Source organism: Rhodotorula toruloides (genome assembly GCF_000320785.1).
Source record: "Rhodotorula toruloides NP11 unplaced genomic scaffold Scaffold19, whole genome shotgun sequence".
NCBI classification, from domain to species: Eukaryota; Fungi; Basidiomycota; class Microbotryomycetes; order Sporidiobolales; family Sporidiobolaceae; genus Rhodotorula; species Rhodotorula toruloides.
Genome location: NW_015622979.1, coordinates 131,036 through 152,685, shown reverse-complemented (window position 1 = coordinate 152,685; position 21,650 = coordinate 131,036). Strand labels below are relative to the sequence as shown.

The 21,650-nt window shown below is 62.3% G+C and overlaps 9 protein-coding genes across 9 annotated transcripts in view; 4 read left to right on the top strand and 5 right to left on the bottom strand.

Annotated features, from left to right (window-relative positions):
* Window positions 1-539: 539 nt before the first annotated feature.
* On the top strand, window positions 540-1,960 carry RHTO_02552 (Apa2p; the record flags this gene model as incomplete). The annotated part of the gene is made up of 6 exons (XM_016416226.1): window positions 540-671; window positions 733-918; window positions 1,050-1,225; window positions 1,286-1,300; window positions 1,365-1,441; window positions 1,506-1,960. 6 exons carry the CDS (start codon window positions 540-542, stop codon window positions 1,958-1,960), a joined length of 1,041 nt encoding a protein of 346 aa, XP_016271723.1.
* Window positions 1,961-3,548: 1,588 nt separating this feature from the next.
* On the top strand, window positions 3,549-4,185 carry RHTO_02551 (glutaredoxin 3; the record flags this gene model as incomplete). The annotated part of the gene is made up of 5 exons (XM_016416225.1): window positions 3,549-3,650; window positions 3,709-3,760; window positions 3,830-3,882; window positions 3,948-4,037; window positions 4,099-4,185. 5 exons carry the CDS (start codon window positions 3,549-3,551, stop codon window positions 4,183-4,185), a joined length of 384 nt encoding a protein of 127 aa, XP_016271722.1.
* An 87-nt stretch (window positions 4,186-4,272) lies between these two features.
* Window positions 4,273-5,570, bottom strand: RHTO_02550 (spliceosomal RING finger protein 113A; the record flags this gene model as incomplete). Its single annotated transcript, XM_016416224.1, has 4 exons — window positions 4,273-4,525; window positions 4,585-4,889; window positions 4,947-4,981; window positions 5,045-5,570. The coding sequence occupies 4 exons, from the start codon at window positions 5,568-5,570 to the stop codon at window positions 4,273-4,275; spliced, it is 1,119 nt and encodes a 372-aa protein (XP_016271721.1).
* Window positions 5,571-5,785: 215 nt separating this feature from the next.
* RHTO_02549 (Rho guanyl-nucleotide exchange factor) lies at window positions 5,786-10,070 on the bottom strand (the record flags this gene model as incomplete). The annotated part of the gene is made up of 5 exons (XM_016416223.1): window positions 5,786-6,690; window positions 6,750-7,182; window positions 7,241-8,328; window positions 8,389-9,429; window positions 9,488-10,070. 5 exons carry the CDS (start codon window positions 10,068-10,070, stop codon window positions 5,786-5,788), a joined length of 4,050 nt encoding a protein of 1,349 aa, XP_016271720.1.
* Window positions 10,071-11,671: 1,601 nt separating this feature from the next.
* On the bottom strand, window positions 11,672-13,638 carry RHTO_02548 (uncharacterized protein; the record flags this gene model as incomplete). Its single annotated transcript, XM_016416222.1, has 14 exons — window positions 11,672-11,747; window positions 11,804-11,901; window positions 11,973-12,083; window positions 12,161-12,178; window positions 12,240-12,287; window positions 12,348-12,437; window positions 12,500-12,595; window positions 12,663-12,698; window positions 12,790-12,900; window positions 12,965-13,018; window positions 13,091-13,171; window positions 13,232-13,330; window positions 13,397-13,555; window positions 13,621-13,638. The coding sequence occupies 14 exons, from the start codon at window positions 13,636-13,638 to the stop codon at window positions 11,672-11,674; spliced, it is 1,095 nt and encodes a 364-aa protein (XP_016271719.1).
* Window positions 13,639-13,897: 259 nt separating this feature from the next.
* Window positions 13,898-15,978, bottom strand: RHTO_02547 (uncharacterized protein; the record flags this gene model as incomplete). Its single annotated transcript, XM_016416221.1, has 5 exons — window positions 13,898-14,295; window positions 14,347-14,930; window positions 14,993-15,271; window positions 15,331-15,749; window positions 15,805-15,978. The coding sequence occupies 5 exons, from the start codon at window positions 15,976-15,978 to the stop codon at window positions 13,898-13,900; spliced, it is 1,854 nt and encodes a 617-aa protein (XP_016271718.1).
* Window positions 15,979-16,276: 298 nt separating this feature from the next.
* On the top strand, window positions 16,277-17,739 carry RHTO_02546 (aldo-keto reductase; the record flags this gene model as incomplete). The annotated part of the gene is made up of 7 exons (XM_016416220.1): window positions 16,277-16,374; window positions 16,481-16,728; window positions 16,793-16,962; window positions 17,028-17,211; window positions 17,302-17,526; window positions 17,586-17,638; window positions 17,707-17,739. 7 exons carry the CDS (start codon window positions 16,277-16,279, stop codon window positions 17,737-17,739), a joined length of 1,011 nt encoding a protein of 336 aa, XP_016271717.1.
* Window positions 17,740-17,966: 227 nt separating this feature from the next.
* RHTO_02545 ([acyl-carrier-protein] S-malonyltransferase) lies at window positions 17,967-19,788 on the bottom strand (the record flags this gene model as incomplete). The annotated part of the gene is made up of 3 exons (XM_016416219.1): window positions 17,967-18,378; window positions 18,452-18,897; window positions 18,961-19,788. 3 exons carry the CDS (start codon window positions 19,786-19,788, stop codon window positions 17,967-17,969), a joined length of 1,686 nt encoding a protein of 561 aa, XP_016271716.1.
* Window positions 19,789-21,131: 1,343 nt separating this feature from the next.
* RHTO_02544 (protein of glutathione-dependent formaldehyde-activating protein family) overlaps window positions 21,132-21,650 on the top strand; it is a gene marked incomplete at both ends in the record, with an annotated part of 763 nt that continues 244 nt past the window's right edge. Inside the window, 3 exons of the mRNA XM_016416218.1 lie at window positions 21,132-21,416; window positions 21,481-21,531; window positions 21,601-21,635. Coding sequence (XP_016271715.1) covers window positions 21,132-21,416; window positions 21,481-21,531; window positions 21,601-21,635 — 371 coding nt within the window. The remainder of the gene's footprint in view (window positions 21,417-21,480; window positions 21,532-21,600; window positions 21,636-21,650) is intronic.

Sequence of the window (21,650 nt, the reverse complement as noted above, 5' to 3'; positions counted from 1 at the left end):
CTCTCTCCCGCATGGACCCTCTTCCTTTCTCGCCGTGTCGTCGCCGCCGCCGCCGCCTCCGAACAGCGCCGCTCGACACCCCTTTCGCATACCCCTTCCTCTTTCCCTCTTCACGCCCAACTTACCTACTCGAAACGGACACTCGTATTTCTCTTCTCACTTTGCAACGTCTCAACCCGTCGTCACGCTCCTCCACGGCGTCACCCTCGTTTTTACTCCCCTCAAGTGGACCCTGGCTTCCTTCGCTCTCTCCGCTAGACGCTCCCTCTCCCTCTCCCTGTGCACAGTTCTCGTTCGCTCTCTCGTTCTTGTCCGCCTGCTTGCTCCCGAAATACCATACACTTTCACCGGGCGCGCTGCTTGCGACGAGGAGAGAGCATCACTACCTTCCCTTCCGCGCTTGTCTCTTGGGCTCCTCAGCCAGCGCGGAATTTTGCTTTCCTCACTTCGCCGTCAGCGTGCGCCGGCTAGCCCGCCTCTGACCGCCTGCGACCTCGCCCATCCTCATCACTCTTGCACTTTCACCGGCTCTCTCCTTCATGGCTACACAACCCTTCGCCGGCCTGGCGCCGAAGATCAAGGCCCAGTACGCTGCTGCGCTCAAGGCTGGCACATTATTGTTCACCGAGAGCGAGGTGGTCGAGTTGGACGATGAGCGAACTGGGATCCCGGTGCGTGCGAACTCACGTCCTTAAGCTCAGATTGACACGCGCTGACCTGACGTGTCTCCAGTTTGAAGTCCGCTTCGCACCGGCACTCGCAAAGAAGCCAACGGACCAGGGCAAGGGCGAGCAGAAGGGCGAACGGCGAGACGCTCCTCCGGACCCGTTCGCTCCGCCGTACCAGCAGGACTTGTACGTGGCCGAAGACGTCGTCAAGGAGGACGAGCACGATGCGGGCGAGGGCTTTGTGGTGTTGGTGAGTTGCGCTTTCTCCTCCCCTTCCCCGACTCTCCCTCCTTTGCCCCTCAAGTCCGCTTGTTCTTGCCTCTCGACTCTCCCTGCCGCCGCGAAAGCCTAACAACGCAGTGACGACTTCGCTCTCGGCAGCTCAACAAGTTCTGCGTAACGCCCCGGCATTTCCTCCTCGTCACAAAGGAGTTTGTCAAGCAGACGACGCCGCTCTCGCCCGTCGAGATCTACACAGCGTGGTCCATCCTCAAGCAGCTGAGCTCTCGGGAGAAGCACCTCGCCTTCTTCAACTGCGGCGCGGACAGCGGAGCCTCGTGAGTTGGCGAGACGGAATGATTCTCCTCATCCTGCCCGCTGACTCTTCAGCTCTGTAGCCAACCGCACAAGCAGTGTGTCCACGATTGCGTCCTCTCCAGCTGCTGTTCGCTCGCTCACCTATTCCTCGGTCCGCAGCCTCCAGTTCATCCCGCTGTCGAATGGTGTGGCCCCGTTCGACTCCTTCATTGACGAGCACAAGCCGAAGAACGAGAGTGAGCGCACGAGGTCCCGATCACCGCTATGTCTCTCGCTGACTATCCGTCTCGGCATACGCAGAATCGTGCTTCCAACTACCCCTCCCTTACGCCAACTTCACTGCCCTCCTCGACGTCCCCTCAGATCCCAGCGAAGCACCTGCCTACCTCGGTCACCGCTTCCTGGAGCTCCTCGACCTCATGATCGACCACCGGCGGCGACTCGCGGAGGAAGACCCCTCGCTGGCGAGCGGTCCAGTCCGGCTGTCCGAACTCTCCTACAACGTCGTCATGACCGCCTCGTACATCCACCTCGTCCCTCGGAGACGGGAAAAGTTCACGACGTCGACGGGACGGGCGATCTCGATCAACTCGCTCGGCTTTGCGGGCATGATCCTGGTCAAGGAGCAGGAGGCGCTGGACGAGGTCAAGGAGGTCGGCGTGCTGAAGGTGCTGGAGAATGTTGCGTTCAGGCCAGTGGAGCTCGGAGATACCCATGCGGCGGACGCTATCGTCGCGTGCGGTGGGTTGGCGTGATCAGGACGTGTAGAGGCGGCTTTCGGGGCGCTTGTGAGGACTTCGCTGCACCTGCCAAAGCTCCCTATTTACAGCATCTCATGCACAAGCTGAGCTGCACTGAGGAAGAGAACAGCGCAGCCGCGCGACCTGAGAGAAATGCTGTGAGCGGAGTGAGAAGAGCGTCGCGAAGCGAGCGAGGTCGCCGTCGGTTGGGAGCGAGTAGCTTGACGAGCACTGATGGGCAAGTGGACAAAGAAAAGCTCTACAAGCGCGGATAGTGTGCGGAAACCCGCGACGAAGAGAGGAGGCGACCCTCGCACCCTCGCACCCTCCCTCGCGCAACGCAAGCAGCGCGCCCGGTGAAAGTGTACGGTATTTCGGGAGCAAGCGAGCAAGAACGAGAGAGCAAACGAGAACTGTGCACAGGGAGAGGGAGAGGGAGCGTCTAGCGGAGAGAGCGAGGGTCCACTTGAGGGGGGTAAAAACGAGGGTGAAGCCGTGGAGGAGCTTGACGACGAGTTGGGACGTTGCAAAGTGAGAAGAGAAATACGAGTGTCCGTTTCGAGTAGGTAAGTTGGGCGTGAAGAGGGAAAGAGGAAGGGGTATGCGAAAGGGGTGTCGAGCGGTGCTGGTCGGAGGCGGGGTGGCGCATGATGACGGCGACGGCGACACGGCAAGAAGGAAGAGGGTCGATGCGAAGGGAGAGGCGGGGCGAACGCGAGGCAACTACTTCTTGACGATGACCTCGAACTGCAGGCGCCCAAGTCGAGGTTAGTTTGGAATCCAGGAGACGCAGAGACGGAAAGTGAACGTTCTTTGCCAAAGTCTTCCGATGCCATGGCTGTGGACGCAGGAGAACATCGCTGTCAGTGTCGCAGTTCGAGGAGGCGCCCGCTTCGCCCCAAAGTGCTCCGTTGATTCCGGCTTGTCCACCTCCCCCTCCTTCCGCCGCCCTTCCATTTGGTCTTCGTCAGAGTGGGACTCGCTGAACGCACCCCAGATGGCAGACGGGCCCTCGGCGATCGACGCGAACGGCTGGATGATGATCGCGCACACCAAGTGGATCTGCGCGCGGGCGCCGGGGCGGCGAGTGAAGGGCGAGCGAGGCGGATTCCTGGCTTGGCGGCTGCTATGCAAGCCACAGCGTCGCACGTTACAGTCCGAGCAGATCAGGGCTTTGTACGAGCTTCGAGCCAGAGCAACGCGCTCGAAGAGCATGCGGAATCGTCGGCAACTGCGAGGGGGGCGGGCGTCGACAGCCTGCGCTGCTCCAAGCGGGCTCTAGGCCTACTGAGAGGTGGCGAAACCCTTCAGAACGCGCTGAAGCAGCGGAAGGTGCACCTCGTCAGGAAAGTGATGAAGACGCGTAGCGACTTTGTCGCTGGACGGGGCGCGGTGAGCGCGTGCGACTGAGACGCGGCAGCTAGAAGGTAGCTGTAGCAGCCTCGCCAACTCTGCACGAGCGGTCGAGCGGTGTGGCTACGTCCGAAGTTCGCCATCGCCGCATCGCCAGGCTTTCCCACTTCACAAACCTCGCACTCGGCTAATCGGCTCTTGCACACCCGCAAGCCTCCTAAAACAGCTTCAGCTTCCGCCTAGAGCCGCCATGTCCTCCATCTTCGGCGCCGTCCGCAGCTACGCCCGCTCGTTCTTCTCGACGCCCGCGATCAGTCAGGAGCAGGTTGCGCTCGCTAAGGAGACTGTTGAGGTGCGCGACGCTCCGATAGCACTCGTGTCATACCATGCTCATCACTCGCTCCGAACAGGGCCTCATCCAGTCGCCCGTCGTGGTCTTCTCCAAGTCTTACTGCCCGTACTGTGCGCTTCTTTCGCTCTCTTGGGGCGCAGAAGACGCTTAGCAGCTGATATTGGACATTCTAACTGCAGGCACGGAGGCCAAGAACATCCTCAGGTCGCTCGGCCAGAGCTCTCGCATGAAGGTAGGTCTCTTGCGCTCCCGATACCCTCGCTGTTCCAGCTGACCAAGCTTTCGAATATAACGCAGGTCCTCGAGCTCAACCAGGAGCAGAACGGCTCGGCGATCCAGCAGTACCTCGCGGAGCGAGTCGGCGCAGCGAAGGTTACGGTTCCTCAGGTGAGCCAGCTCGCCCCTCGCCGCGCTCATTCGCCCCTGCTCACGTCGACTATCGGCGCAGGTCTACATCAAGGGCCAGCCCGTCGGCGGATGCAGCGATCTCAAGAAGCTCCAGGCTGAGGGCAAGCTCACCAGCCTCCTCGCTTAAACGCCAGGCTCTCTCCCGCATAGACCCGCTATTTACTCGTCTTGTAGCACTGTAACAACACGTTCCTTCCCTTCCAAACTTGAAACCCTAGTGGTACTCGATGATAGGCCGGCGCCTCGGTCGCTCCTCCTCCTCCTCCTCCTCTTCCGTTCCCTCGTCCTCGTTGGCCTCCGCTTCTCGTCGCCGGTTCGCGTCATGCGCGCCGTCTGCTCGTCCGCCATCCGCCAATCCCTCGATCTCGATGCCATCACCTTCGCCTCCTCCTTCGCCCTCCTCCTCTTCCCGCGCCTGGGCATTCAGCGCTTCTCGCTCCTTCTGCTTGGCGATGAGCTTGGTTGCGCTGTTCAACGGAAACCGTCAGCATCGCAAACAAGAAGATCAGGTAAGGAGTGGACGCACCGGTTGAAGACGCCGTTCGTGCTCGCTCCGCACGCAAAACACTTGCCCGTCTTTGCAAACCGCTTGATCGCGCACGCCGAGTCAAAGTAGTGGCCGCACAACGTCACGACAGGTTCCGGCCCGAACGGCTTGCGGCAGATCAGGCAGGCGAAGGGCAGCTCGTCGTCCGAATCAGAGTCCGAGTCGTCCTTGTCGCCATCCCGGGCGCGCTGTTTCGCCAGGAAGGAGCCGGCGGCAGCCGAGTTGGAGAGGAAGGAGTTGTCGAGTTGCCAGCCGTGAAGGTAGTCGCCTCGGTCGTGCAAGAACTGTTGGAAAGAGGCTGTCAGTACGAGTTCTGGAAGCTGGAGCCGGCGGCTGCTCACCTTGCAAGTGTCGCCGTAGCCACAGAAGCCGGTCTCTGCAAGCGGTCAAGTGCCCAGTCAGTAAAGGACGAGAAGATTGAGTTAAAGCGACAACGCACCTTTGTAGTCTTTGCAGACGTCCGGCTGGTAGTCGACAAGCGTGATCGTCCGCACGTTCGACGGCCCGCCCTTGACTGGTCCAACAGCCTTCGGCAGCTGGTTCTTCTGCTTGTTGGCGCCGCGATACAGCCCGTCGTCCGGGACCTCCTCCGCCTTTGCGTTCTTGTCGCGCGCCATCTCCTTGGCCTGCTCCGAGCTGACCCACGCCGGCGGGCTCTCGCTGCGCCTCCCCTCGGCCCTTCGCTCGGTCGAATGGCGCACAGCGAACGCCTTGCGCTCCTTGTCCTCCTCCTCACCCGAGTCGTCCTGGGCCTCGAGTGCCGCGTCCTGCAGCTTCCGGCGCTTGTAGCCACCCGTTCCCTGCACCAGGTGACTCGTGAAGTGACGCTTCGCAGCCTGCACAACCTCAGAGGCGGCTGGCTTCGAGTCGGCTGATGAGGAAGCGGTGTCGACCTCCTTCTTGCGGAGGCCGGCGGGCGGGCCCTTGCGCTTCTTGATGAAGGTGACGGGGGCGTCAGAACTCATTGCGAGTAGCACGGTAAGCGAGAGACGAAGTGAGAGAGCGGTGAGAGCGAGAGAGTCGGCGCCACAACGGCTAAGTCAGCAGAGTCACTCTCAAACAGTCGTCTGACTGGACTTGCGATGACAAAGACTGGGATACAATGCTTGAACGACTTTTGCTATGAGAGCGGACAACAGGGGAATGCGCGATAGAAAGTCTATGTCCTCCTCGACATCCCTCACGCCGACTGCGACGACGACGACCCCTCCTCCTCCTCAGTCGTCTCGATCATGACAAGGTCCTCCGTCCTCGCCCAGCCCAACTTGCCGACGCCGTCCTTCCTGCACAGCAACCATCCCGCGCCGCCCTCTGCGCTGTCTGCCTCCTCGAGCTCGACCGTGAGTCGGTCGCCGACCTCGAGACTCCAGATAGGATACCCAGAGCGGTAGCCGGACGAGCGGCACGCGTTGACAGCCTCGGCGACGTACAACGGGCCGTCGGCGCCGAAGTCGTCCTCGTCGTCGCCTTCGTCGGCCGGCAAGTAGACGCTGTACGTCGACAAGTAGCGCTCGCGCAGCTCCTGCGCGGTACGGCCAGCCGTCTCACGCGGACGGGCAACGCTAGAGTCGCTGCTTTGTTCGGTCGAGCCGTTCCTGCGGGCCGCAGTCGCCGACGGCAAAGAAGACGTCGGCTGAACGCCAGGCGCAGGAGGAAGAGGCGCGTCGTAGCGCAAGGCCATCGAGCGGCGGTCGTAGCCGTTGAGAGGCTCGTGCATAACCTTCGACAAGCGACCTTCGCTGTTCTTGACGACGACATAGTGCTGCGGGAGAGGCGGCGGCGTAACCGGCTCAGTCGTCTTCGACGATCCTGAACCGTCTGCCGATGGGGGCCGGAGGGACGGCGCGGACGAGTCGGAGGTGACGCTGCTGCGATAGGTCGACCCGAGACTGCCGCGACTGAGGTGCTCGGACGAGTACTCGGTCGTGCTGGACAAGTACGACCGGCGCTTCGAGTGGCGAGGCTCGTCAGGCGTGGTAGGCTGCGAGGCGTATGGGCGAGACGGGCTCGAAACGGAGGCTGGTCCCGAGGCTTGCGAGACGCGGGAGAACCGCTGATGACCGAGAGGGGATGACGCCGTCGACTCTGCATGCGTAAGATGCTACGTCAGCTACAGAGCGCAAGAAGACGGTAGTAAAACGCACGAGAGGCGGGAATCCCGAGACCGGCGGCAAGAGTCTCCATCATCTGCGCGAGAGGCTGATGGGCCGCATCAAATGACGCCTCGATGTCTTCGTACGAGCCATCCGGCACCTGGACGAGCCACTGCTCGGCAAAGGCGACCCAGCGCTCCTGCACCGTTTCGTGGTACGCCGCCTGGGCACCGGCAAAGTGGCCGACTATGATGTTGAAGTAGCGTGAGACGGAGCCGAGGAAGCGAGGAAGCTCCTCGAGTAGCTGCGACGAGAGGAGGAGGAACTCCTCCGATCCGCGCCTGTCGGCTGGCAGCTTCTTGGCGAGGTAGCGGGAGTGGTCAAGCATCTTGTCGTTGCGCTTCGCGATGACTTGGCGGGGGTTCTCGAACAGGCTGAGGAGGTGGTCAGTCTTGAGGATGAGCGAGTGTCGGACCTCGTAGTCCTGCAGACAGAGGGGCATCAGTTCGAGCCGGTCGGAGAGCTCGATGAAGCAGACTCACAAGCTCTCGCCAAGGACCCTCAATGATAGGGATGAGGACCTCGTCGAGGAAGATGCAGAGTCGGCGGTGGCTGATGCTGGCGGGCGAGTGCCGCTCGCCTGCCATGGGCGCGTACATGTTGATCCAGCCCTCGACCATGCCGACCTGCGCCTCGAGCGCAGTCTTCGTGCTCTTGGTCCAGTCGCGCATCTCGTTCGAGAAGCGAAGGACGCCGCTCCGGGTGCTGTCGACGAGCGCAACGAGCGTGTCGAACATCTCGTCCCCGCCGTTCTCGGCGAACCCAAGCGCCGTCTTTGCCTTCTGCGACGAGCGGAGCAGCTTCTTCGTCACGGTCGACGAGATCGAGCGAGACGAGTCACGGCGCTGGGACGACTTGTCCTTGGCGACAACGCGAGCGACGGCGTCGTTGCGCTTCTTGTACTCGTTGATATGCTCGGCGACCATGAGGACGTCGGTATTGGCGCGCTGAAGGCTGACTCGGTCCGGGTGGTCGTCCGGCGTGAGGGCGAGGATCTGGTCGAGGAGGAGCGGGTACTTGAGGCACCGCTGGACCGGCTTGATGAGCAGCGAGGCGAGGTCCCAAGCGTTCGTCCGCCCGTGCGAGAGCGTCTTGCATTCTGACAGATACGTGCGGAGAGTGGGCTCGAGCTCTTGCAGGCGGATGATGGCACGGTGGTGCCGGACGCAGTAGTTCGAGTACACTTGCTGGATGCGTGGAATCATCTCGACGAAGACTTCGCCGATCCGGTCGTCCATCGCGTCGGGGTCCTCACCGCCAGATGCACTGTCGAGGAGGTTGGCGAAACCCTCGGCGAGCGAGGCAATCTCCTCGAGGTTGGCGAAGACGATGTGGAGGTCCTTCGGCGACATGAGCGGCTGGCCAGGCATGAGGTTCGGCATTGCTGCAACAGTCGCCCGTCGCGACTCGTTGCGACCCGTGACACTTGAGCCGGATGAGACGCGGCGATTGACGTCTGGTCGGTGCGAAGCTCGTCGAGGTGCGAGACTTGGCGAAGGCGGGCTTGCCGGAGAAGCCTTTGCAAGGCCAAGACCGGTACTCATGACGTGGTCCGCGATCTGCGCCATGTCTTCATACATGCGAACTCGTCAGCGAACGGAATAAGGCTCGAGGCAGTGGAAGGACCCACGAGCTCCTCGCGCACGAGCGAGGTAGATGTCGCGAACGACGGCCATGTCGACCGCATACGTCGTCTCCGTCTCGACGAGCTCCTGGATGATTCGCCTGCGCTTCTCAAAGTTGCGCAGCTTCCGCCCAGTCTCTACCGACATTTCCGTGGGCGATGTCGTCTGCACGGCAGATTCGGGAGCAGCCTCGAAAGCCGGCGAGCTAGCGCGCACAGTCGAAGGCGAGTGCTCCGAGACGGAACGTGCAGAGGGCGTCCGCAAGTCGACGCTGCCAAGACCAAGACCAGTGGACGTCGCAGCCTGCGACGACGTCGCGCCGGCCGTTTCTTCGACTTCGTGCCCGTCGGCGGACTGGCCGGCTTTGGGCGTGAAGTAGACGGTGTCGCGATCCTGCGCCGAGCCAGCTCGAGGCGGATGCTCGGGTGACGGTTCCTGGTTGGGAAGGACTGCAGTGTCACGAGAAGTCGGTGATTGCGAGACCTCTAGCGCGGGTGCTGCGGACGCTGGTCGACCATCGAAAGGATGGCGGTAGTCGACACGATCCAACGAGCGCGAGCTCGAGCGTCCAGGGCTTGCGCACTCCTCCGCCAGTTCTGACAGAGTCTTTGGCTGCGGAGCAGTCGGCCGCGACTCTGGCAGGACCATCGTCAGCGACCTGCCGCCCTCCATCGCCGAAGCCGTCTCGTCAAGGAACGCTGCGAGTCGCTTGCGTTTCTCCGCTGTGTCCGGACCTCCTTCGGCGATGGGCGGGAACGTCGGCGACGCGGGCGACAGGCGAGATCCGTAGCCGTAGCTCGAACCGGTGCTCGCGTACGAGTTGCCGGAAAGGATCGAGGCCATTGAAGGTCGTCGACCGTCGAGAGAGCTGCTAAGATGGCTTGACAGGTACTCCGAATGCTCGCCTGGCGAGTGCACGCTGTTGCGGCGAGTCATGGCGGACTCGGTCGAGATGCGACGAGGGTTCTTCGGGCGGGAGGGGAACGGAAGACTGCTGCCGGATTGGCCAAGGCTCATGCTGGAGCCGACGGAATCGCGTTTCGAGGCTGGCGGCGAGGGACGGTCAGCTGGCGAACGAGCTAGAGCGCAGAACAGAGAGCTCACCAGGCAGGGCATCGCTCATCCTCGACAGGCTGAAGTAGTCCTCCTCACGTCCCGCAGGTTTCCGCCTGATATCGACCGAAGACCGCCGCAACGCTCCATAAGCCGAGGTGGTCCTGGGAGGAGGCTCTTCGTCTAGAAAGGAGAAATCGAGGTTGAAATAGTTGGCGACGGCAGATCCAGGAAGGAGGCCGGAACGAGGGCGCCCATGACGATCCTCATCCGAAGACGAGGTGTCGTCGAAGAAGCGGTGTGTGTTGCGGTTGGCCGGTGCGGAGTGAGGGATGGGACGATCGGTCGCGAGCGACGAACCGTTCATCACGATGGACGGCGGGCGTGATTTGCGCGAGCCGTCGAAGGACAAGGGGGGAGGTCGCGAGCGAAAAGTGTCGGAGCGTCGCACCGTGATGTCGTCCGGCAGAGGTGGCAGGCGCGAGTTCGTGGAACGTCGAGAAATCGATGACCAGCGACCAGAATCCGTTCCACCGAAGGTGGGTGGTTGAGGAGACGTCGAGCGGCGACGGTCAATCCCGTCGTCGTCCGTCGCGATGGACAGTGCAGGGCGTCGCGACGAGTAGACGTCCATCGAGGGCAGTCGAGAGAGCGTAGTGGGTCGATCGACGAGGCGAGCACCGCAAGTCGTCACCCAGAGAACGCGGCGGTGCGGTTCGAGGAGGAGGAGGGGGAAAGGAGGGGCGAAAACGGAGTCTAGTCAGCGTCTCGTCGACTCGACACCTTAGCAGGGTGCTGTCTAGCGCTCAGGCAGGCCGCACGACGCTGTGGCCAGCGAGCGAGATGTGCGGTAACAGAGCCTCCTTGTTCCCAGCGCCCTCGACGGCGACGCCCGACGCCAGGCAGGCGGTCGAGAGGTTTGGAACACGCGAGCAGGCCATCCGTCGCCCAGGCACCTTCCCTCCTCGCGGCAGCAAGCATAATCAGAAGCGGTGGACAGTACCGGGGCGAGGCTGGATCCACCTTCCGCGTTCGGCCCGCCAACGCCGGCAGCGTGAAGCCGCCTGCCTCTTTCCGCCTCGTCGCTGCGCCAGCCTCGATAAGCATAGGCACCAACCCCGCCGCTCTCCTCCGCCGTGCAATAACCTTTGGCGCCCAGCCTGCTCGCCGGCAATACGAGCAGCGCGAGGCTCGACCCGGCTGCGTCGCTTCAGTCGCTAGAACTGGCTGCTGACTGCGCGGAGCGCAAGAATCGTTTACAGCGCGCGGGAGCTTGCGTACCAGCACCTCGCTCGCGAGGCGCACGTCGCCCTTTGCCGACTCTCCTTCGCGGTTGTCACGGTGCCCAACGCAGAGAAACCCGGGATGGCACGCAGGGAACAGGCGTTGGCTTACCGGAAACGTGGCTTTTGTCGCTTGTGGCCTGCAAAGCATGGCGAGTCGATCAGCGAAACCTTGCTCGACTAAGAACAGCCCAAGCAGCTTCCGCGGTGTGCGATGGAAGCGGCAAGGGTCCCTGCTCGGTTTCAAACGTACAGCGTCGTCGGCGAAGCCAGATCCCCGGTGGCCTTGAGCCCACCCCGTCCTCAACAGGTCGCTGATCTCGCGCAAGAGGGCAGCGTCCCCCGGTGCGAGCGTCGAGCCCGATGCGAGGGTGCAGATCGAGGCGACACGGCTGGCCTTGCCCTGAGGCGCCTCGTCATGTGCAACTGACCGCGTGAAGCGTGCTGCGACGTGAAGATGAGGAGGAATGAGTCGAGAAGGAGGAGGGGATGGTTCGGCAACCTCATTGCGGCGCTCTGGCGGCTTGAAGCTCAGCTTGGAGACAGCCTGAAGCAGTTCGTAGAACGAGGGAGCCATGCGAAAGCGAACGAAGCCATTGCAGTGGAGCGACCAGACGGGGAGGAGAACAAGGGGAGGGCGCTCAGGCCTCGCTTCTTTGCGCGGGTCTCGCTTTCAGTGACGCAGAATCGTAAAGTGTGGAACGTCGCGGGCCGCACGGGAGCGACTTAGCGATGGACGGACGACAGCGACGAGCGAGGAGAACGTCTCGAGTAGAGGATACTTCGCAGGACGATCTGCGAGCGGGTGCCAACTCTCTTTCGCCCAGCGTTCACAGACGAGGTACCGACAACAGCAAGGGCCATTCTACAGAAGGAAAAGGCGAAGGAGGGGAGGGGGAGATTAGTTTGGGAAGGTTGGCGTGCCGCGCGGTCGCAAGGCAAGCGCAAAGCTTCACGTCGAGTGGTCGCCGACGGGTGAATCGCTTGCGAGCGAGTTACGACGCTCCTGGACGAGGAGAGCGAGTGTCCTGCACGACCCGCCCGTCAGCGTAGACTCAGGAGGTCGAGGAAAGGACAGTCGGACTGCTTCAGCTGCTCGACGTCGTTCTTGACCAGCCGCACGTCGCTGTTCGTCTGCAGCGACGTCGAGTAGATGAGCTGCGGCGGGCCGATGCGGCGTTTCTGAGTGGAAAGTCGCGAGTTAACGAGGAGTTAGCCTTGACCAGCTCGAGGAGTGGAGAGGCTGCACACACCGATACAAGGCGTCTCCTGCCGTGCCCTCGTTTCGTCGGCCATGCTTGTACGGCTGGAACAGTCTCTGCGGGGTCAATTTCCTGCCACGAAGCGTCGGCGTCGAGGTCACTCTTGCGACGCCGAAGCGAAGCGTTAGTCCAGATCGCTGGCAGACCCATCTGCCGTCCGTTGTATGTGTCGAGCGCACCTCTTCGACTCCGTCCAGCTACGAGAATGGGACAGCATCAGTGCACGCATCGGGCGGAGGTTGAACGAAACATGCGCACCGGTTCGTCCGGCACAACCTCGCCACAGCGTCGCTTGTACTCATTCAGCTGAGAATAGGCCGGGGTCAGGTCGGGTTCGCAGGAGACGACGGGTGCGTATGGACGCACCTCGCTCAGCGCAGCTTCGTAAGCGAGTTCGAGCTTCTCCTGCTCCTCCATAAGCTGCATGCACGCGTCGTGCTGTTCCTCCTGGTCGGCCTGTATGACGAATCGAGCTTGAGATGGGTATTTCCGCGAAGGAAAGCTCCGGAGAGTCGCACCTGCGTCTGCGCGAGCTCGCCTTCCACCTTTTCCAGCCGGCTCGTGAGCTTGACGACCTCGGCCTTCAGGTCTTGCTGTTCCAGTTCGTGCCGAGCCTGTAAGCGCTCGTCTTCCATCAGCGACGATTCATACGCAAGACCCGCAACGATATTGAGGGCACACCTTGAGCTGCGAGAGCGAGTCGAGAGCGACGGCGCGCTGTACGCGTCACGAGGGTTACTTAGCCGGCGCTCTCACTCTCCTACAGGGTGACCGGTGGAGGATGCCACAATGAGATGAGACGACGCACCTCAACTTCAGCAAACTCCTTCGCTTTCCGCAGGTCCGCAACCTCGGTTGCGTGGCCCTCATGCGTCTGCCGGAGGATGAGCAGCTCGTCTTCATGCTGAGCAACGTCGAGCTAGAGGTGGAATGACTGTCAGCTCCGAAATCTGGCAAGCGAATAGTCACAGGCAGGAACTTACCTTTGCAGCGTCGCGTTCGGCGGCGACCGTCGCGAGAGTATAGCGCAAGTCGTCCTGTGTGAAGAACAGGATCAGTACGACTCGAGATCAGGGAAAGCTTGTCAGTCCAGCACGAAGCCAGCTCACCAAGTTGCGCTTCCATGCATCTCGCTCAGCACGCAAACCAGCGACTTCCTGCTTCAGCCGCTTGTTCTCGTCGACGATGTGCTGTTGAGACCTCGTCAGTCGGAGACTGAAAGCGCAAGATGAGGAAGCGATCCGGCACACCTTGACTTTCCCAGCTGCTGCAAAAAGAGATCCCGCTTCTCCCTCGCTCGTCGGCGAGAGCGCCTCAGCATCCCACGAGTCATCTCGCGCATTCTTCTTCTGCTCACCGTGGGCATCAGCTGCCAACTCGAAGCGTCGCCAGAGAGGAGAGCACGATCAACGCACCCTCAACCCCTGCGACCGCCTCTGCTCTCCAACCTGCACCGGCTTGAGTGCCTTCCTCCTCTCCGCCCACGAATGGGCATCCGACTCCCTCGCCGTCTTGGAGCGCGACGAGTGGCTGTTGAGTGAAGAGGCGGTGCTGGATGAGGAGGAGCGGGTGTGCTGGGCGACGAGAAAGAGGAGGAGGGTCAGGCGAGTGAACTACTTGTGGGAGAGAGGGGACGTACCGCGTCCTCGTCAGCCATGCCTGCGCAGCGAGGTCAGCGAAGATGAGGAGGACCAAAGGAAGGTGAGGAAGACGCGTCGCTCGATTCGGCGACGAGGACGAGGTCAGTGCGTCGCAAGTCACGTGAGGCGTCGTCGCGACAGTCGTGAGCGCATCCCCATGCTTGAAGATAGCGGAAGCGAGGCGAACGGAAAGGCTGAAAGCGAGAAAGAGCATCGGCGGGACCTTCGCAATCCTCGCCTCTCGAGGCTGAACACCTCGTTGCGTCGCCCCTCCTCCTACGTATCCGGCACGAGTACCTGCGCCACCACCTGCTTCTTTGGCGTCGACAAGCGGTCCCTCGCCTCGTCCATCCGATCCGCTTCTCCTCCCGCAGCGTTCATCTCCTCGTCGCTCTCGTAAGCGACCTCGCCCGCCTCCTCATTCAGCTCAAGCGCTCTAGCGCCCTTTGCTCGCCTGATCCCAAAAGGCGGCGGCGAAGGCACCTCAAACGGAAGCGGTAATCGAGGCGCATCCGCTGCACCTGCTCGGAACGCCGCGCCGAGCGCAGCGAACGACGGCATCGAGGTTGCGCGGGAGAAGGGCTTGCGGAAGGATGCGGAGGTTGAGGAGGATTTGGAGGGAGTGTCGGGGACGAGGGTGAGGGAGTGGGCGGCACGGTCGGCGGCGGTTGATTCTGCGGCGAAGGAATCAGCTCAACTCGTTGACGACGAGCGAGGGTACGTACTCTTCGGACTGACAGCCTTCCTTTTCCGCTTCAAAGCATGCGAATCGTCCGCATCCGCCTTGCTCGCAACCTTCTTCTTGACGGCCACCGAACTCGCACTCGGCTTCTTCGACAACGAAACAACCCGCCTCTTGAGGACGTCCGGCACGCCAGCCATGTTATCGCCTCTTGGAAGCGGTCGAGGGCGTTCTTGTTTCCGAGGAAGGCGAGGGCGCGGAGCGGCTGTCGAGGCGGCGTCGGACGGCGCGTCGGTACTGTCCTTGCGCTTGAGCGGCACAACAGGGATTTTGAAGACATCGTCGTCCTCCCCACCCGTCTCCTTCTCCTCCTTCTCCTTCCTTCCGGCGCCGAGACCTTTGAGACCCATCAACCTCTTCATAGTCGGACTCTGCGCAACCCTCCTCTCATCCTCCCTCATCTCCCTCTTCCTTGCCGACTTCTCGAGCGACAACAACGAGCGGGCTTTGAATGGTGAGGGTGCGGGCTCGAGCCGTTGTGCGAGACGGGCGGCTTGGGTTGCGGAGGAGGGGAAGAGCTTGAGGCGGTGGTGCGAGAGGATGGTGGAATCGACGCGCGTGCGGAAGCTGCGCGATGTCGGGCGTTAGTGAGGCGTCGGATGACAAGGTGGAGTCGAGTCGGAACGCACAGAGGTTCGACGATGTCCAGCCACCACACCTGCACCAAATCCTTCTCCTCAACCACCACCTCCTCCATCCCCTCTGCCGCAATCCCAAATCCCCCAACATCTCTCATGACCCGCCAAATTTGCATCCGGTCTGTAAGGAAGTCGAGCAACATCGCTGGGTCGAGCGTGTCGCGGAAGAGCTCGGGGTGCTTCTTCTTTTTGCCTTTGCGAGTGATGGAGGGAGTGTAGGTTATGGGGAGGGAGAGGAGCGTGAGGAGGATGAGCGATTGGAGGCGGGTCCTGAGGGCGAGAAAGCGAGTTCAGCGAGAAGAGACTGTTCTGCTGAGAGCAGCACGCACTCGAGGAGTTCCTTCTCCGATAACCAGTCGTCAGGCCGGACGACAATCTCCTTCGGCGCCGCCTCGTCCTCGTCCTCGTCCATCTGCTCCGCCGCGCCGTCCTGGTCAAGTGCGCGCTGCTTCCCCTTCCTCCGCTTCTCCTCCGCCTTTCTCCGCTCTTCCTCTAGCCGCGCCTTTTCCTTCACCGCCCATCGCGCATAGTCCTCCCTCGCCCATCGCGCTTCCTCCTCGCCCAAACCCTCGTTCGAGTGGTCCTCGTCATCCTCACTCGCTGCGATAGCCCCTGGAACGTGGTCCCTCCATCGCTTGTCAAAGTCCTGCAGCGGCAAGACAAGTTCGCGCGCGAGCGAGTCAAATTCAGCAGGCGAGCGATCCGCCAACAGCGCAAGTAACGACCGAGCGAACGCCTCGAGGGTTGCCTGCGATCCAACGCATCAGTTCCGCTTCGCCCGACCTGCTCGAGCGCGCACGCACCTGCTCCGACTGCCTCTCGTCGGCTGGAGGCCACATTGCGTCGGTGTACGCGTGCTTGAGGTCGCGATTCGGGACGTGGACGGGGTAGGATGGTTGGGCGGGGAAGGGGATGGGCGGGCGGCATGGCAGGGAGTAGATCAGTCGCCGCTTGGTTGTGGTCGTCTGTGTGGCCATTCTCGAGCTTGGCCGAGCTTATGGGCGCTCTTAGGAGGTCGACGAGCGATGAGTGTGTCGCGTTGAGCCGCGCTGATGAGGTGGAGGAGCGGGAAAAGTGCGAGCGAGGGACTCGCCGTGTCCTGCTGGTGCTACTGTGGCTCATATTGAACTTACGACCACGTTACACTCGCTTACTCGCTCACTCCGCCCGCTCACCTTGACCCGCTTGCTTGCCGGCGGCGAAGTGGAGGTGGGGCCAGTATTCGACCTCGCGCTCCCTCTCACCGTCCACTCGCTCAATCCCCCCAACGACGCCATGGCATCGACAAAGATCCCCGTCACACTCGGGCTCATGACCTGGGGCGAGCAAGGGACACCTATGTCCCGCATCCACGATCTCGAGACGTGCGAGCAGTGCGTCCGGCGTCCTCTTTGCTGTTCGACGATACATGAGCGGCGCTGGGTTGGGACGGGACCAAAACAGTGCTCTCGGGGCGAGACTCACACTCGCGACCCGCAGGATGCTCGACGTCTTCGTTTCTCACGGGCACAACGAAGTCGACAGTGCGCTCGCCTACTGCAACGGCACCTCGGAGGAATACCTCGGCAAGCTCGACTGGAAGTCGCGCGGCATCCTCGTCGACACCAAGCTGTGGCCGATGGAGTACAAGGGCGAAAAGGCGACGTTTACGCTCGACAAGATGCGCAAGTTCCTGGACGTCCAGCTCGCGGCGGTCAAGACTGACTGCTTGAACTTGTGGTACCTTCGTACGTCGCGATCCCTTCGGCCTCCCCGCAAATGAGCCTCTCCGCTCACCATCTGCACTCGCAGACGCTCCTGACTACGGTACACCTATCGCCGAGACGCTCGAAGCCGCCAACGCGCTCTACAAAGAGGGCAAATTCAAGCGCTTCGGTATCTCGAACTATTGCGGGAAAGACGTCGAGGAGTTCTGCGACCTCGCCGACAAGCACGGGTGGGTTAAGCCGAGCGCTTACCAGGTGCGTCCTTCCCTCCTTCCCGTCCATCGCACCTTACTGATGCGGAAGATGTTGCACTCGCGCAGGGTATCTACAACGCCCTCCACCGCAGCGTCGAGACCGAACTCTTCCCAATCCTCCGCAAGCACAACATCTCGTTCTACGAGTTCAACCCGCTCGGCGGGGGGTTCTTTGTTGGACACCTCAAGAAGGAGGAGGGGGTGGAGAAAGGGTCGAGGTTTGATCCGGAGACGGCGCAGGGGAAGAACTGTACGTTCTCGCGTCTCTTCCGCTTCTCCTCCCTCCCTGCCTTCTCTCGCTTCTCCAGCTATCACACGAAGCTGACGTGCCTTGACGCAGACCGCAACCGCTACTGGCGCGACGAATACTTCCGCGCCCTCGACCTAATCCAACCCGTCGCGTCCCTTCACTCGCTCACACTCGCCGAGATCGCCCTCCGATGGATCGAGCACCACTCGCAGCTCTCGCGCGAGAGGGGCGATAATGTCTTGATTGGTGCGAGTTCGGTGAGGCATTTGGAGGAGAACTTGAGGGATTTGGAGAAGGGGCCGCTACCTGAGGATGGTGCGTCCGCGTGCTACTGTACTGTTCGCTAGAAGCGGCTCGACTGACTTGCCGTGCAGTACTCGACGCACTCGACAAAGCCTGGGAAATCGTCAAGCCCGTCGCTTCCCTCGTGCGCTGCCTTCCTCTCCTCGGGCGGTCGTCGCTTTCGTCGCTCACCCTTCTTCGCGTCGCGCGCAGTACTACCGGTCGCCCGACAACATCAAGATCTGAGCGTGAGAGGGATCAGTAGACAAGAGCAGTGCAAAGGAAGGTCGGTATTTGTCGTGGCTCGTCTCGCGTGACAGAGCCTACTCTCGAGAGCTGCCCGACGAGAGAGGTTGAGACGGTACAAGTTACAACAGCCGCTCGACAGCACAGTAAATCACGACAGCATGTACAGCCATTCCCCCAACCTCAAAAACGTCAAGATACCGACCGACCGTCCATCCCCTCGCTCGCTACTGCCCATCCTCCTCCTCCCACATATCCCTCAACCTGTCCATATCCGCCTCGGTCGCGACACTAACCACCTCGGTCTCTTCTCCCTCCTTGTCCGCCCCCGCGCGAGCCTCCTTGAGAGCCTTGGCGTCCCTCCTCGCAAGATTCGCCAACGCCTGCCCCGGTCCAAGGAAGACCATCCTCCTCACTCCATGCTTCGCCGGCAGACTCGCGAGACAAGAGCTCCATCTGACGGGGAGGGAGATCTGAGCGACGAGGTTCGAGACGAGTGAGGAGGGGGTCGTGATTAGGCTTGCGTCGAGGCCTGAGACGAGGGGGGAGGAGGGCGTGCGGAGTCGGATTGAGGGGGAGGAGAGGGCGTGTTCCATCCCTGAGGCGGCGGGGGCCATGAAGGAGCAGTGGAACGGGGCGCTGCGTGGGACAAAACAAGCCCCAACAGTCAGCAACCCGGACTCGAGTGAAGAGGCACGGAAGAGAGACTCACGAGACCGGCAAATCCGCCGCCCGACTCGCAATCTCCAACTCCCTCAACTCCTCACTAGCCTTCATGATCCCCTCCCTCGTTCCCGCCAGGACCACCTGCGTAGTCGAGTTGAAACTCGCCACTTCGACCGTGCCCTCTGCTCCCTCGCGTCCCGATCGTTCCGCCCTCACGCGGCGAATCACGTCCGAGATCTCGGCGTGTGAGTGGCCCGGGTTCAGGACGAGCGCGGACATCTGTCCTCGACGGGAGGGAGGCGCGTCAAAGTCGGGTGAGAGGCCGATAGAGGGGAGCGAGAGGGCGTAGTGCGTGAGGAGGCCGTGAAGGCGCGTGAGGCGCACGCCGTCGCAGAGGGAGAGGGCGCCGGTTGCGACTGCGGCCGAGTATTCGCCCGACGAGTGGCCGAGGATGAGCGAGGCCGTGCGTGCGATCGGAAGGCTGTATTCGCGCTGCGAGAGGGAGGGGAGCGTCAGTTTCCGGCGTGAAAGCGGAGGAAGGAGAGCGGCGCGCACCTCGAGCGTCCGCAGGAGCGAGATGGACGTGATGAGGATCGCCGGCTGAGCGTTCGACGAGCGCGTCAACTCGTCCTGCGGTCCTTCAAACACGACCTCCTTCAACCCCGACTCTTTCCTCCTTTCGGCCTCGGTCTCGTCCAACATCCGCCCCAACACGCCCGCCTCGCCTTCGAGCTCGTGCAGCCCCAGACTCTTCCTCCACTGCTCGAACCCAGCAAGGGCAGTCTCCGCCTCGTCCCAGACGTCCCGTGCAGGCTGCTTGTCGCGGAGGTAGTGGTGCATGCCGACGTACTGCGACCCCGAGCCGGGGAAGAGCAAGGCGTGCCGCGGACGGGTCGTCTGAGCGCGGTACGACTCGAGCGGGATCGGAGGGGAAAAGTCACCGCCGGACCAGAGGGCTTCCATCTCGAGGCGGTTCCGCCGCGAGCGTTGGTTCTTCCCCCCGCCCGACGCCGCCTCGACGCTCTTCCCCTTCACGGTGGCGGAGGAGACGTCTCGCGCCCCGCTCCCACCCGACCTGGCCACGGTCTCGAGCGCCCGCCTCGAGGGGACAAAGACGTCATGCCTAGCCGGGTCGCGGTACTTTTTGAGAAAGACGGGGTCGTGCCACGCCGCGTCTGGGTTGGCGAGTGCGTGAGTCGAGGGCTGCTGGGCGTAGAGCGAGGAGGAGGAGGCGAGAGGCGAGGCGGAAGGAGGCGGAGGGGCGGACGAGGTCGAGAGCTGGTGCGAGGCGGCGGGGAGGTGCGAGGCTTGGCGGGCGCACGAGCAGCCTGCTTGCTGTGGCGGCTGGAGCAGTGCTGAGCGTGGGAGTGCGGTGCGGATCATGTTCGAGTGTGCTGTATGCGCCCAGTTGGAGAGTCAGCTGAGAACCCGACCCGGCGACTCTTTGAGTGGGCTCGCGACGGCGTGTTGCGCGGTGTCGGGTGGTGAGGATGGAGAGTGCACGCACGTGAGTTGGCCGAGCTAGAGCGGCGAGCGATGCGTGCGGGTGCGGGACGAGGTGAGCGCGGGTGAGGGTGAGGAGGTGGGGGGTCCCGTTGGCGTGAGAGGTGCGGGTGGATGCGGGTGGACTGGCAGAGTGTAGCAGCAGTGTAGTAGCTTGTGAGCAGTCTAGTTTGTCCACAATAAGCAGCCAGAGCAAGACGAGAGGCGTCGTCGTCGAGGGCAAGCCGGCTGCCGTCGACCGGCTCGGGGCATCTCGCACGACAACCCGCCCACCCACTCACCACGGCCCGGGACACCATCCTGCGCACAATCACCACACTCGCACAGCTCGCTACAGTTCACTGCTGGCCAAAGCGCAGACAAACAGCGAGAGAGGCAGCTTCAAACGGCGCTTTTGGCGAGGACAGAGGGCGGGACGGGCGGCAAGTCTTTCGCTGGCTGGAATGCTGGCTTGAATGCCTCTCGAGAGTGTGTAAAGAGCGCTGCAAGTGTTGGGCAGTCGATGGAGAGCCAGAAAGGAGGACTTCCGCCGACCTTGTCCTCCTCGACTCGCGATTGGGAAGGTCGACTGCGAGTCGGTCTCTCCTGCGCCAACCCATCGTTCTTCGCTTCATCGACGTTCCAACGTCGAAACACGCCTTCTACTTCGGTATGGAGCCCGCCGGAGACTACAGACGGTGCAGAGAGACGAGGACAGTCTGCGAAACCCCGTGTCGCTCTGGCCTTCCTCGTCGCCTCGCTTGCCCGCTTCCCTCACAGACCGCCTGCTCGCATGACAGAGTCCTGCAGGTACGGACTTCGCCGCACGATCTCGAGCGACCTCCGCGTCTCTCGATTCGCGGCCAACATTCTTCCCACGACCAAGGAAACCTCGCGAGCGGAGCGGACGTCACCCTTCGCACACGACCTCGCGCGACGAACGACGAAACCGTCACCGCTTCTCTCTCCCTCTCTCCCTCTCTTCGCCCACGTAGTCTACTCGAAAGCCAGTCATTGTACGCCCGCTCACGTCCTTGGGTTGCGCGCGAACGCTCACCTCGTCCTCCGCCTCTGTTGTCGGCTCACAGCTGGTCCTGCCCACCCTGTCGCCCTCCTCAGCCTCAGACTCATCCTCAGCAACCCCCCAGAAGCGCGACTCGTCCTCCGCCTCCGACCCGTCCGCCCACCCATCCTCGTCGACTTCCTCTCCCTCCGCCCTCCCTCCCGCCAAGAAATCCAAAACGATGGGCGGCGCACACGAACAAGCCGACAAGAACCACACGTCCGACGACTTTCCCAACCTCGCGCCTTACAACACGCCCGCCGACGCCTTTGAAGGGAAATACCACGCGAGTTGTCACTGCGGTGCGGTGAGGTACGAGGCCAAGGGCGAGCCCGAGTTGAGCGTGTGTTGCCACTGCCATACGTGTCAGATTGTGCATGGCGCGACGAGTCAGAGGGCGTTGATCTTCAAGAAGGATCACATCAAGTTCCCCAAGGAGTGCCTCGACTCGGTTGCGTTCTACCAGGTGCGTCGCGGCGTTCTCCCTTCGTGCACGAGGAAGCGCTAACGCTGCCGTCAATGTCCCCCAGACGCACGACAAGAAGGTTGGGCGACACTTGCCGTGCAAAGTCCGCTGCAAGGTGCGCTCTCCCGCCTTCTCTTTCTCTCGCTCTCAAATCCCTTCGCTGACTTGCGCATGCCCTCGACAGACTTGCGGCACCCTGATCGCCGACGAAGGTCGCAAGTACGTCCCCCTCCT